This window comes from Sinocyclocheilus rhinocerous, unplaced genomic scaffold (assembly GCF_001515625.1).
Source record: "Sinocyclocheilus rhinocerous isolate Xijiao unplaced genomic scaffold, SAMN03320098_v1.1 scaffold785, whole genome shotgun sequence".
Lineage (NCBI taxonomy): Eukaryota > Metazoa > Chordata > Actinopteri > Cypriniformes > Cyprinidae > Sinocyclocheilus > Sinocyclocheilus rhinocerous.
The window spans coordinates 822,171-837,235 of record NW_015660521.1 but is presented as its reverse complement, the minus strand read 5'-3'; the positions used below and the strand labels follow the sequence as shown (position 1 = coordinate 837,235).

At 35.9% G+C, this 15,065-nt stretch overlaps 1 protein-coding gene across 1 annotated transcript in view; it reads left to right on the top strand.

Annotated features, from left to right (window-relative positions):
- Positions 1 to 14,832, top strand: part of LOC107725311 (mediator of RNA polymerase II transcription subunit 27-like) — a 75,672-nt gene extending 60,840 nt beyond the window's left edge. Inside the window, exons 5-8 of the mRNA XM_016534529.1 lie at positions 3,206 to 3,313; positions 10,299 to 10,340; positions 12,288 to 12,365; positions 14,324 to 14,832. Coding sequence (XP_016390015.1) covers positions 3,206 to 3,313; positions 10,299 to 10,340; positions 12,288 to 12,365; positions 14,324 to 14,458 — 363 coding nt within the window. The 3' untranslated portion in view covers positions 14,459 to 14,832. The remainder of the gene's footprint in view (positions 1 to 3,205; positions 3,314 to 10,298; positions 10,341 to 12,287; positions 12,366 to 14,323) is intronic.
- The last annotated feature ends 233 nt before the right edge of the window (positions 14,833 to 15,065 follow it).

Sequence of the window (15,065 nt, the reverse complement as noted above, 5' to 3'; positions counted from 1 at the left end):
TGTGTGTGTGTGTGTCAGAGAGAACCTGCCAGTGTACCGTACACTACATATCTGTACACTCTTGTTTGCTTGATGTCAGGTGATTTGAAGGAGCCTTGTGTAGGGATATTTTACAAAAATAATTTCTGTTCCAAACCTTTAAGACTTCCTTTCTTCTGTTGGACAAATTTTTCTGTGTTCCCAGTATATTACAGTATATATCTTTCTTTGTCTAAAAATGTAAGTGCTTGTTTTGATTTTTTTTTTTAGTGTTTTTATTTTTACCTATCCACTTTTGTCTTGCCATCTTTTACAACCAGTCTTATTTTAGCATTATTTAACAAAGCGGAGTGCCTAAAACCCCCTTAGCTGTTATAAATTCACTGTAAACCACGGCTTCACGGGGCTTATTGCTTTAATAAATAATGCTAAAATAAGACTGGTTGTAAAATAAATTTGGTTGAAACTTATTTACTTGGAGTGCTTTTTATCTATCTATTTGGAGAGCTAATTTACATACTGTAATGAAGTCTGAGAAAGTGTATCTCCATTTCTCCATAGTGAGACCCAATCTTCTGTAAAAGTTTTCCAATTACCAGGTGTGGGAATCTATGGCAGTGGCATCTCCTTCAACGGATATGGTTCATGTTTACAATCAGCTCTTTCACCCAAACAACAAATAATTTCCTATTCATATATGTATTTATGTATGCATAGAACCTCACTAGACTCTTTGGCTGGACGTCAGTGACATGTTTGCTTTTCTTTATTGACTCCCAGACAATCCATCCGTTGTAATGCTTGTGAAATCTCATTTTAATTCATTTCTTTCTTTTTCTCAATAGTACATTCAGCTCTGCCACACTACAATCCCTTTGCAAAAAAGCGGTCCCCTCCATATTGCATTATTGGTTTGGCATTTATAAAAACTGAGCTCTGAGGAACTGAAAACTCTCCTCTGAATCTGAAATGAACTGATATTTCATTTCTTCTGATTCCTAGTTTCTTTTTATGTCAAACTTTGTCACCTGGGTGATATTTTAGCTGAACTTTATCACGCTGGTCGCCATTGTCCGTCTTTTTTCAGACCACCTGAGCGTGTTCCCCTTCACAGTCAGTGGTGGGGTCAAATCTAGCGGCTTCTGAAAACCTCAGAGGGACCACAAAAAGAACCGTCACCACCCTGCCAGCATTCAGACCTGGCCCAGGCTTACCCAGCATCCTTCACTGTGCCTGATACATAAATTATTCAGCAAGTGGGGCTCAGCCGAAACCCATTGCTGTTTTATTCACGGGACGGTGTTGATGTTTGAACAGCTTTGGCAAATATCGAGGGGTTGGACCCCTCTTCCTTGCCATGTTGTACTGTATCTGTCTTTCTCTCTGAGGTGTGTGTAGCGTGAATGTGAGGATTTAAGAATATTGTACTGGGATTTCCTCCTTTGCCTTAGATTAAACCCATTTTAAGCCAAAAGCTCAAGCGAAACCCCTTCTGACAGCAGATGGTTTCAGGCTGGAGTGTGAACTTTTTTTGGCATGAAGGAAAAAACTAATTCTCGGAAGAGAGGGGTTTTGTGCTGTATTTTTTAGTAATTGAGAAAAATTGGCCAAACCAGCTGTTTCTGATTTGCAATTCAACTCTAAAATAAAGATATTTTGGTTGAATAAATATTAATTGCGACCACCTTTATGTCCCAAAAGTTAATTGTTATTAAAATAAACAAATTAACTTTTTAAATTTTGTTTATGACGGTCATATTAAAACTTTTTACTATGACTATCATTTATTTTTGCAAATTTTTTCTGTATTTTATGCATAGATTTATGCATATTTTCAGTATTTAAACGTTCAATACATCATAAAAATATTTGTATTTTTAGCAGCTGTATCAATATTTATTGTGAAGATGACATTTACATGAATATTTGATGTAAAGAAAAATCAAGAATCATTTTTTTAAACATCTGAAAATTTTTATTTTTTAAATTCGAAAAATGCTTCAGAAAAATGGTTTAGAAGAAAGTCACAAAAATGGTCTAAGGCAGGCTTTTTTTTTGTTTTTGTGAACGCAAGAGGGCAAAAAGTGGCCATAGTTAAATATGAATTACGATTCAAAAGTTCATTCTTATTTAAATGAACAATTTTTTTATTTTTGTTTATGAAGAAGGTTATACTGTATTAAAACTCGGTAACACTTTACTTAAAGCCTTTATGTATAATGAATTATAAAAAGTAGTTTTAATGCATTAATTATGCTTTGTAATGCATTGTACAATATCATGAATAATTGTAACCACAGTTAATACATTATAACACTTAGCAATTCATTGTTACACTTTGAATTTAATTAGTTTATAATTTGTTTATAATTATTTAAGATATAATGTATTACAATGCATATTATGAATAATTATAATGCATTATATCCTGTATAACCCTTTATAATGCATTAGACACAAAGGCTTTAAGTGTTACCTAAAACTCTTTACCATGATTATCATTTATTTTTGCAAATTTTGTGAATTTTATGTATAGATTAATGCATATTTATGCATATTCGCAGTCTTAAAATATTTCAATCATCATGAAAATATAATGGCATTTTTTATCATTAACAAAGAATGAAATAATCAAACCATTTCAATATTTATTTTGATTTTTTTTTTTTTTACCCAAATCATGACGACTGAATGTCATTTCTGTTACCATAGATGATTTTGCCACTAATACAGTTTTATCAAAAATGAGTGTACTTTGTTTCCATGAAGACAACAGTCAGTAAGAGCATACTTGAGATTGATTTCAAAGTGTGTACATATTATGTAAATAAATATTTGACAAAAAATTCAAGAATTGTTTAAAAAATATATATTAAATTCATAATTTCCAGACAAGGTGTGATTTTGTCAAATATGTCAAAAATGTGAAAATATTTAATTGTTTGTATTTAGTGTTGATTGTATTGCTTAGCAAGAAAGGAGATGAACATTTTATTTTAAATGTCATTTCCACCACAGAATATTAAGAGACATAGCACAATAAAATACATCATTTGAGGAGGTCTTTTCAGTTTTCAGTCTTCAGTCTTTTTCACTTTCTTCTTAAGTTTTTTTTTGTTTTGTTTTTTGTATTTTTGTGAATGCAAAAAGTGGCCATAGTTGAAATGCTCAAATATCATCCACTCATCCACTCATCCTATCTTCTGTTGTCTTATTTCTTTCCAAGGTCACCCTGGGCAAGGTTTTGAAAGCCATTGTGGTAATGAGGAGCCTTTTTATTGACCGCACGATTGTCAGAGGTTATCATGAGAATGTATACTCTGAAGACGGAAAGGTAAAACATACCATTACCCTACATGTTCAAGTCTAGTTTAAAACTCATCTTCATCCATTTTTTTCCCAGTTAAACCTTAAAATTTAGCTTGAGCTGGCTTAGGTAACGATGTGAAATCCCTGGATTTTTAGATATTGATATAAAAGTCTCTGCACAGCTGTTGAATAATTCACATGATGTGTTCGGCTCTCTCTTGAACATGAAAAGCATGTACGTATGCGATACCCTCTATCCTCACGTCCCCCGTGTCAGGTTGAGCCGCGTCCTCTCATTCATTCTGAAGCGATCTGTACGTCTCTGCGAAAGCTGCAACGTTTGAACACTCTTTGGTGACACTAATATGAGGTGGCCATCAAAGCTGCGGAGAGGCTTGATCACAGTTAATTATGGCAGCGAATGTGAATCTTCTGAACTGCTTGCCAGGCCGGTGCTTTGTGCTGCGAGCCGCTGGGCCTCTGCGTCCAAACGTGTGTGGTGAGCAATTGCATATTAACCTCCGCTGCTTTATGAGAACGCTCAAACTGACAGTCGCAGCAATGCTCGCACCAGGATATCAATAGTTAGGCCTAAACCGCTCTCATTATGGTGGTAAAAACACATTAGTTAATTGCTGCATGTAGATGAGAGATATGTTTGGAATGGAATGCTTACGTACTGTTTACTGTATACTGTGCAGTTTACACTGTATACTGGTTATTTTTGTAAAAATAAAACAGTTTGCTGTAACATTTCAAACAGAAGAGTAGTATGCCAGTATGTTGTTTTTAATGTATTATTTGGTGTATTTTGGTTATAAAAAGTTGAGAATTATTATAATTGAAAATAAAACTGAATTAAATTGATATAAAAAATTACTGTCTGATTAAGTTTTGATGGTCTGATTTAGTAATGAGTAGGGCTGAACGATTTTGGAAAATAATCAAATTGCGATTTTTTTTTACCAATATTGCGATTGCGATTGATTGAATTTATTTAATACACGAGTTTCACAATTTGAGTTGAATTACTGAAATAAATGAACTTTTCCACTACATTCTAATTTATTGAGATGCACCTGTATATGTGTGTGTGTGTGTGTGTGTGTATATATATATATGTATAAGTAATTGCATATATATATATATATAATAATATCTGTATATTATATATATATATATATGTAATTTTTACCCAAATTATTACGGTCTAATTAAGTAATGAGTCAAAGAGACTAGCTGATATTAATTCCTGTTATTTTGATATACTAGGATTAATAGGTAAAATATTATGTCTTATTTATGGCAAGAGATTTATATTCAACCATTGTTTTTTTTTTCAGCTATAAATAAACAGCAGAGAACAGAAACAAGACTGAGTTTAAATATCTGCTCATCTTCAGGAAGGAAACTCAGCCTCTCAAAAACAAGTTAACAAACAGTAATTAATTCCTGTTCATTATAGATTTAAAATTATGGAGCTTTAAAATGAGACGAGCTCTTTCTGGATGTTAAAAATACATACTGCTTATTTAAAATTAAATCTTGGGTTGAGCAGAAATCAATCAGAGGATACAAACAGCAAGAAACACATCTCGAAGAATTCTGCCCAAACTTTGCATTCTTTTTAGTTCCATCTAAATATTAAATTGTATACAGTATGTTTTATTTTTATTTTATTTTAAATTATTTTGTTTTATTGACCATTTTCAGTATGAAACGCTGCAGAAACTCCTGCCCTTGAATCAACCTCCGAGGTCTTTTTGGGACTGTGTGAGGTGTCAATTCAGGGCAGAATATCGACAGGCTTTTTTCTTTAAACCCTCTCTCTGGTCCTTACAATTCAAATGATGCCACATAGCTTACCATAACCACATGCAAGAGGCCCAACAGAGCCTGCCTGAACCTCCAAGCACACAAAAAACGGGAGAGGAAGGGGTAGGAGAAGGGAAACTATGCTATCAAAGTAGGGCTTCAAAGACTATCTCAGACATCTCTTGGGTAATTTGCTATCCGGCATTCTTTTTACTTCAAAGGGCAGCAGTGTATGGAGGTGGGTTTGAGGACAGAGGGGAGATGGAGTCTGATTTCTCTGATAAATGCTGACACCGGGCCTGTTTGATATTAGATTCAGAGAACATTTTGATTTGTTGTCGTCTTTGAAAACTCTTCTGATGACCTTTGCTCAACGGGTTGATTAGTGATGGCTTTTTTCACCCCCAAACAACAGTCCGGACATCAGATGCAGGGCTTATTCGTAACTGACCTTTAAACTGTCAAATAAAGTGTATATGTTTTCTAAGTCCTGCAGATATTTCTGTACTCTTTATGTGTGCTTAATCTATGCCTCTGCCTTTATTTAATTATTTTTCTAGGTCTTGAGTTGTTTTTTTTCATACCATTTGGTGCGCTGGTTTAAACGAACTTTAAAGTTCTAAAAAATCATTTAAATTCTTTAGCTCTATGGTGTTTCACTCTTGTTGGCAGACTAGCAAGTCATGCTTTAAACCATACTGGGCATCACGAGATATGCTGAAGTGTAGGGATGGCCTGTATTACATTTAATCAAATGAAAATTCTGTCATTAATTACTAATCCTCATGTCGTTCCAAACCTGTAAGACCTTCGTTCATCTTCGGAACACAAATTAAGATATTTTTGATGAAATCTGAGATCATTCTGACCCTGCATAGACAGCAACGCAACTGACACGTTCAAGGCCCAGAAAGGTAGTCAGGACATTGTTAAAATAGTCCATGTGACATCAGTGGCTCAACCTTAATTTAATGAAGCTACACAAATATTTTTTGTGTGCAAGAAAAACAAAAATAATGACTTTATTCAACAATTCTTCCCTCATGTCTTCTCAACATGAGGGTGAGTAATTAATGACAGAATTTTCATTTTTGGGTGAAATATCCCTTTGATTGTAGATTGGGTTTAATATTATAAATTGAATATTTAAAGGGGTCCTATTATGCTTTTTCACTTTTTCAACTTTAGTTAGTCTGTAATGTTGCTGTTTGAGCATAAAAAAGATCTGCAAAGTTCAAAGTCCACTTCAAAAAGAGATATTTTATTTAACAGAAATCACTTTTCAAAAACTACAACGAACGACTCGTTTGGACTACAACGCATATTTTCCGGGATTTGTGATATCACAAATATCGACGAATGGGATGAGACCTGGTTGAGCTGCACTAGAGAAGGGAACGAGTGTTATCACTATGTCGGAGGCACGCTAGCTTTCCCAAGGCAGACGAACTTAGAGTGGTTACAATCATCCGGGTTTAAATCGCGCTCAAATTGATTTGATATTGGCACAATATTTACACTGAAGCTCGCAGGCGGCTATGGTACGGGGCGTGACATTTCCCGACCAGCTGCTGAGTGCTGCCAATCACAACACACACTGGCCCAGCTAACCAATCACAGCACATTTCGTATTTCAGAAGGCGGGCTTTCATTTGATACAGGAACTATTCGAGCCGTTCATGCCAGATTGGGGAGAGAGGTGTTGTAATAATGTAAAATATGTGAAAAATTATGTTTTTCGAACAACCTAGTATGAGAGCCTGTTCTAGTACACCCCCAAAACAAAATCAAGACTTTGTAAAAGAGCATAATAGGACCCCTTTAAATTCTAAATTCTAAACAGAATAAATGGGGATCTTCTGAGATTTGAACCTTTGGATTCTTTTACAATGCCCTATCTAGGGTGTATTGGGGCAATAATAGACTGTGGGGAAAAAATGGAGTAACGACCTTGGGTTACAGAAAATAAAAATAAAATTACAGAGTCAAATAGGGGTGTGCGATAGGATGATTTTTGATCGTGGACGATAAAAATGTCTCCACAATCTGCTTCTGAAGATGTATCGTAGTATCGTGCTACAGCGCACATTCTATCACCTCCGTCTCAATATACTGTACAACGCCACATACATTCACATCAGTTTCCATCAACCTATTTTAATGCGCATTTTGAAGTATCGCATGAGAAACGAGTGGTAAACGCCAAATTTCGAATAAAAATTCCTTAATTCGCAAAAAAGTTTTTACGCTCGCTTGAGGTGGTTTTTGACTTGTGTGAAAAAGGGTTGATGCTAATAATGGGAGATGGAAATGCATTTTGCGATTAAATTCCTCCAAGCGCATCAAAAAAGTCATGTGACTTTGCGCTATGGGACAGCAAAACCTGACTAACCAGCAGACCGATCTCGTTCACAGCATCTGAAATGTTGTTATGGTCATTCGGAAATGCACGAGCAAAGTCTGTCATCAAAGTATTTCTGTATAATTGCCTCCCAGAAATGTCTTACACGACTGCGTTCCCAAACAGCAGCATCCACTTCCAAAAGCAATGACCGCATTCATTGTGTTTCGTCTGCTCGCTCTGACTTGTTGGATGGAAACGATGCTTGTTCACAAATGTTTTATGCGATATTCCAGTTTTGCGCATAAGTTACATTCGCAACTTTGGATGGAAACCCGGCTAGTGTTCACTCAGCGGTAGAGTTACTCTCACGGGACACTGCACTTATTCACAATCAAAAAAGTAAATTTTTTGCATCTGCTTTAAAGCCTTGCCGGTTAAACGTTTCATTCACGTGCTGTTGTGACGTGTGCTTTTTCTGAGCATGTACACCCTAAGCGCGCGCACTAAAAAGCCTGTCAAACTGCGCCTGATTACTGAACTAAGTTATCTTTTGCGCTAATACTGTCAAAACACACAAGGTTTATGTGTAGACTCAGTTGGTTATGTCTAAAATGAAAGTAAACAGTTGAGAGAAAAACGGATGTGTGCAGGTCTTAAAGGGACAGTATTAAACATGCTGCCGACTGTCATTAAAGGGATAGTTCACCCTGAAATTAAATTTTTGTCATTATTTACTCACTCACATGTTGTCCCAAACCTGTATTAATTTCTTTCTTGTGCTCAACACAAAAGAAGATATTTTGTAGAATGTGGGTAACCAAACAGTTGCTGGTCCACATTGAATTTGATAGTAGGGAGAAAAATACTTTGGAAGTCGCTGTGGACCAGCAACTGTTTGGTTTTCCACCTTCTTCAAAATTGCATTTATGTTCAGCAGAAGAAAGAAACTCATTCAGGTTTAAAGCTACTTTTGAGCGAGTAAATGATGGTATAAAAATAAAACACTTTTTATTTTTGGGTGAATTATTCCTTTAATGGTAATAAAACACCAAAACTTGACTGAAAAACATTAATTCAGTTGCTTTAATAGGAATCCATCTATATAGTGATTTATTTTTATATTTGTTGAATCAATTTCTTGAATGCTCCTGCTAAATGCACCTATTGTACCTGAAAATAAAACACTGTTTTGTATATTATGTGTATTTGTAATGTGTATCTTTGTTCTCATTTTTTAATAACAAAGATAAAATAATGACAAAGACTTCCCCTACACTCAGGTTAAGAGTTAAGAGTGCACTGGCCACAAGCGATGACATCGTGGATGCTATTGTCGGACCTACACACACATTTCACGAGGAAAGTTAACATGCAAGTTATAGTCAGCCCAGAAGTTTCGTCTGAATTGCATGTTTCTCTACTTTCACATGCAAATGACTTGTTGCACTTATGAATATGATAACTTTCCGGCATCAATTCTAGTAGGGTAAAACGTAATTACGCTTTCGAAACGGTCTGTTTTGCCCTGCCATCATTCGCTGAAGCTGTGTGTGAACAAGAAGCGGCTGCAGAGTGGGAGTTGCTCCGTCTCTCATGCAGCCAGAGAGAGATTCGCTGGTGTTCCACAACAACGCTTAGCTGCCCGCAGATGCGCCTGCCTATAAATCGGCCTAATTTGCAGCACAATCGGCCGATGCAGATTAATTAAAAAATGCCAAAAATCGGCCGATTAATCGGTCGACCTCTTAAAAACCAGCATGACAAAGAATCGTGAATCATGATATTTCTTTAAAAAAAAATCGTGATATGATATTTTTGCCATATCGCCCACCCCTAGAGGCAAATAAAAACAAAACAAAAGAGGCAAAAACAAAAGGCAGACAACAACTCACATGTGGCAATACCGGGACATTTTGAGTTTTTTTTTAAAGTGGCAAAAATACATGTGTTGTTTAGTGAGAATCCATGGAGATCAACACATGCTAAAACACTTTCAAAACCACTCACTGACTGATCACACGATAATTGTTAGCGGTAGGTGAAACATACTCATCCACACCTACAAAGAAAACAGCACAGGAAAAACACAAAATACATGAATACTTAATGAACACAGCATGTCACAAAGTATTAAAGCAGTACTAATTGTTTGGGTCCGTTTTTTCAAATTATAAGCAAAATGACAGTTGATACAATATGTTGAAGGAAATGCAGCTCCTCAAAAACAAGTTAACAAATAGTAATTAATTAATTCCAATTCATTCTAGATTTAAGATAGCAACGTTTTAAATTAAATTAATTAAAATTTAAATTAAATGAGCTCTTTCAGGATGTTAAAAATTCAAACAACTTATTTAAAATTAAACCTTGGGTTGAGCAGGCATCAATCAGAAGTCTCTTACACAAACAGCCAGAAATCATCCTGAGGAATTCTGCCCAAATAGCATGTTTTTTTCTTGGTCTTTAATTGTATATATGCATTTTATTTAATGTTATTTTAAAAACGATTCACTATGAGAATCTAAAAAATCTAAACCTTTTTTTATTTCATTTTCTTATTTTAAACATGCACACATTTGTACCTCTAGCATGGTACTTTTTATCGTGTTTTTTTTTTTTTTGTGGCCTTTATGGAGGAAACAACTCTTCAATTTAAAAAGTGCAGTGTAGAGTGCGCAGGAGCATCCAGGTGAAAGACGTTAACTAGAGGTTTAATGGATTCTTGGAATGTAGTCATAAGAGTTTAAGAAGGGTTGTGATTAAGGGCACACTAAGGGTAAAATCTGGGTACTATGCAGTTATTTTGAATCAGTTTGATGCTTGATGTTTACTTTTCTGTCTTTTTTTTTAGCTTGACATCTGGTCAAAGTCCAACTATCAGGCATTTCAAAAGGTGAGTTAACCAGCAAAGCATCACAACAAACGTACAAAACTCAGTTTAATCAACAGAGCGTGTCTTTCTCATTACCCATAGTGTACGTTGGGAAATATTGGAACAGTAATTAAATTATCCTATGGTTGTCTTTCAGATTGGAGCCGTGTAATAAATAAATTTAAATCGCGTGTCCGTGAAATTCTAATGAGATCTCTCTTCTCAATGACGGTCGCATTTCTTGTCACCTCTCCACTGCCAATCCTTGCCTTTCATCCCTCAGACATCATTTGTCCTCGTGTTTTTTGATTTCATTTCACTCAGAGCCACTTCGCCCTCATTTGACAGCCCCCTAAACATCTGGGCTCCAGTCGTCTTCTCTCCACCCTCCCCGATTCTCATTAGGCTGTAATTAGAGAGCCGTCAGCCTCTGGGCCAGATGAAACTACGTAGTCTTGCTAATGCTGATGCACCTTTCAAAGAGAGAGAGAGAGGGAGAGAAACTTGCTTTCCTTTCAAAGGAGAGAGAATGCGTATGACGAGCTGCCTGGAACTTAAAGCGAGAGGTTGCGAGAACCCGCTCGCATTGTAATTGAGCTTCTCGTATCTGCACAGGCTGATCAAAGCGCAGAACTGTTTATTTTTTTATTTCTCTGGCTGCGTACGCTAACTCGAACCCAGGCTGCCTCAAACTGGAGGGACGGGCCGCCTCTCATCTTCCCCTCCCAGCTGTCACTTCTGTATTCCCGTTTTCCATGCTCGCTTAATTAATGGTTCTTTACTCTTCACATGTCCCCGCTGTCCAATAGTTTTCACACAGATGTTTTTGTGTTTATAAAAAAAGCATCTCTTTGCTTTTTTACACTTCAGTAGTAACCACTTGAGTTTCTTTTCCCATGATGCATCACTATTGAGAGGTATTAACTGGACTGTTTCCCATAAGGACTTTGGTCAGCATTGGCAGTCTAATGAAACGATGACGGGAGATTGAAGTGGTTCACTTTTTAGTCCCATTCTATAATTACATTAGTGATGGAAGATGGGATTTTAGGGAAAGTAATAAGGTTATGGTGTTCTTCTGCAAAATTGGACTTCGGAGTTAATCTCAGTGTAGGTAGATTGATCTGAAAATACATTTTAATTAGAATTTCTTCAAATGTGTGCCCATGCATGCATGCAAAAAAAAAAGAAATACAAAATATATTTATATTATATTATATTTGTTTATTATATTATATATATTTTGCTTAAAGAATATTTTAGAACCAAATTTTTTGTTGTTGCATTCTACAATTATGCACATAAATTGTATTAATAATTGTAATATAATTATTTAATCATTTTATTATTCATTGTAATTCATTTTAATTGTATTATTATAAAAAAAAATCTGAAAAAAACTGAAATGATACTGATAATTTTCTGCCAGGACATTTCATGTTAAGTTAATGGACATTTCCTAAAACACATGAAATGTGAAATACGGATAAATAAATGTGTATTTATCTATAATATTTAAACTGTACTATATGGTAGTATTTGTTGAGCTGCATTTTATTGTAGATAAAAAAAAATTTTTAATTACTTCAAATCATTACTTCATTGTTTTTACTTATTTTATATGTTTGTATTATCGTATTCATAAAGAGGAAAGGTATTTACACCTTTTTTTTTTACGATTTGCACTTAAAGACTATACTTTTGTACCATTTTAGTCTCCCTTTAATTTTAGTTAAATTTTTTTCCTTGAAGTCCAATTAGAATGTTAGTCAAGGTGTTCGATTAGTTGATTAGTTCACATGACCATTTTCTACCACCAATTATAGACTATAGATGTCCATTATGAAAATAAATGACAATTTTGTTAACTGGTTCCTCATATTTGGTTTTGTAAATGTTGCTGGTCATATGTTATTGTACTTGCTGTACATATTGTGTTATGTTTCTCAGTGATCTTTGTTCTCTCAGGTCACTGATCATGCAACCACAGCGCTCCTGCATTACCAGCTCCCCCAGATGCCTGATGTTGTAGTTCGCTCCTTCATGGTGGGTATAGTACATTGCTTTTAAACTTCTAATGACATTGTGCTAGAATTATTACATGCAATTATTATTTTTTGCCTTTGGCTTTGTGGTGCTGTTTAACGAGAGGTTTTCCACATTGTAAGAATGCATGCACCATTCTTACAAAATATATTTCTGTAGTTCAACTGGTAGAGGAAGGCAATAATAACAATATCAATGTCATGGGTCAGATTCCCAGGGAACACATACTGAAAATCGATAGCTTGAGTGCACTCCGCCAAATGTGTAAAATGGCATAAAATGTATAAAAACCTCACTCATCAAACTCTGCCCTGGAATAAAAAAAAGTGTTGATTTTGTGTTTGAAATCTTTAATAACTTAACAAGTTAACCTTATCGTGGCTTGTATATTTGTGTGTGATGTTAAGCATTGAGTCTGGTCTGTCTTTATACCGACCTCTGCTCTACGCTTTGAAAAGAGAGGAGAGATAGATTACTTCTCCGTAAGATCAATGCGGAGCTATTCTGATCATGGCTGGAATCGTGGGCTTTCTCCTGTACACGGATTTAAACCATACAGTTGATGGGCTTCACTCCGAGGCCATCCCCGGGACAACTTATTTAGAACCTGAAAAAAAAAAAAAAACACCAGTCCTCAGTCTCTCCGAATAAGGGCTTCAAGGTCCTCTTAGCTTCTTCGTAAAAAATCTTTTTATTGTGCTTCAGGTATAGGTTGAATGAACAGACAGACAGACTGACAGATAAATAGATAGATAGACACATGAGAAAAGATAGATAGATAGATAGATAGATAGATAGACACATGAGACACGACAGATAGATAGATAGATAGATAGATAGAGACACATGAGACACGACAGACAGATAGATAGATAGATAGAATGGAAAGATAGATAGATAGATGACAGACAGATAGATAGATAGATAGCTTCTTCGTAAAAAATCTTTTTATTGTGCTTCAGGTATAGGTTGAATGAACAGACAGACAGACTGACAGATAAATAGATAGATAGACACATGAGAAAAGATAGATAGATAGATAGATAGATAGATAGACACATGAGACACGACAGATAGATAGATAGATAGATAGATAGAGACACGACAGATAGATAGATAGATAGATAGATAGAGACACATGAGACACGACAGACAGACAGACAGATAGATAGATAGATAGATAGATAGAGACACATGAGACACGACAGACAGATAGATAGATAGATAGATAGATAGAGACACATGAGACACGACATAGATAGATAGATAGATCGAGACACGACAGATAGATAGATAGATAGATAGAGACACATGAGACACGACAGACAGATAGATAGATAGATAGATAGAGACACGACAGATAGATAGATAGATAGATAGATAGATAGAGACACATGAGACACGACAGACAGACAGACAGATGGATGGATGGATGGATGGATGGATGGATGGATGATAGGGTGGTGCTGGACTCTTGTGTGTGCTAATTGGAGTATGAATAACAGGGAGTCAGTGGAGGGTGGTTTGGGCCGGCAGATGAATTAGGAAAGACAATGTGTCCTGACAGGTGCAGGTAAACCCCGACTGTGTTGAGCGGCCCAGTGAAGACGGGTTAGAGAGGAGAGCAGACATACTTCTCCTGCTGTTAATCAATGTCGAGTTGTGACTGCTGTGAGAGACCACAGACCCTCATGCTGCTCTCACACGTCCCATGCCAATGAGGCCATCCGCCACAGCAGTTTTACAGCATTTTGCCCAGGAAAATACACTGTCTTATACTTTGCTTCATTTTGGTTAAAACGTGTTATTCAAGTCACTTCAGACTCAGTTGAACTCTTAAGTGTCAATCCAGTCTTCTGTGTGTCACACGAGGAGTGCTGTTTAGTTTTTAAAGGTTTTATCCAATAAGCCCTTAATAAAAAGCACAATTGTCTGTGTGGTGGTGTACTTTTGAGCAGACCTGGTTGAGGAGCTACATCAAGCTCTTCCAGACCCCGTGTCAACGCTGTGGCAAGTACCTGCAGGAGGGCCTTCCTCCAACATGGAGGGACTTCCGAACTCTGGAGGCTTTCCATGACACCTGCAGGCAGTGACGCTGTCCCGGATCACACAGTATTCCATGGCTTGGCTTGGAAAACTCCAAGATTCTGTTTCTAGCTCTGTGTTTTTGCAGAAATCTGTGTTGTGAACAGTTCATCATGAAGACCATTTCCAGCCTATTGATTTCCACAGCTTTGCTCCATCCTTTTTAGAAGAACATTATTCTCCAGAGAGATACATTATAATGATTTTTATCGCATTTGAAAGGAGAAAATGTAAAATGCTGATGGATTTTAGAATGTAAATAGCTAGACGGTTATCTTCCACAAATAGGTCGTAATCTTTAATGTTTTAGGTGGGACCTGCTCTCAGGTTGGATGAAAATTGTGTCCATTTTTGACATTTAAATAAACTGCCTTTGCTTTTTCCACATCTTGTCTCATGATTTAAAAAAAAAAACAAAAAAAAACATGTTGGTCATAACTTCCTTTTTCTTTTTTTTTTTTTTTTTAGATCTGGGTTTTTATTATATGTTTCTTTGGTTCAAATAAGTTAGGCGTGCACTGTTTTTGCTGGTCTGCAAAAAAATGTGCAAATGTCAGCAGAAACTTTTTCTGCTTTTAAATATGCTTGTGTAAACTTCAGAAACCAATGCAAAAA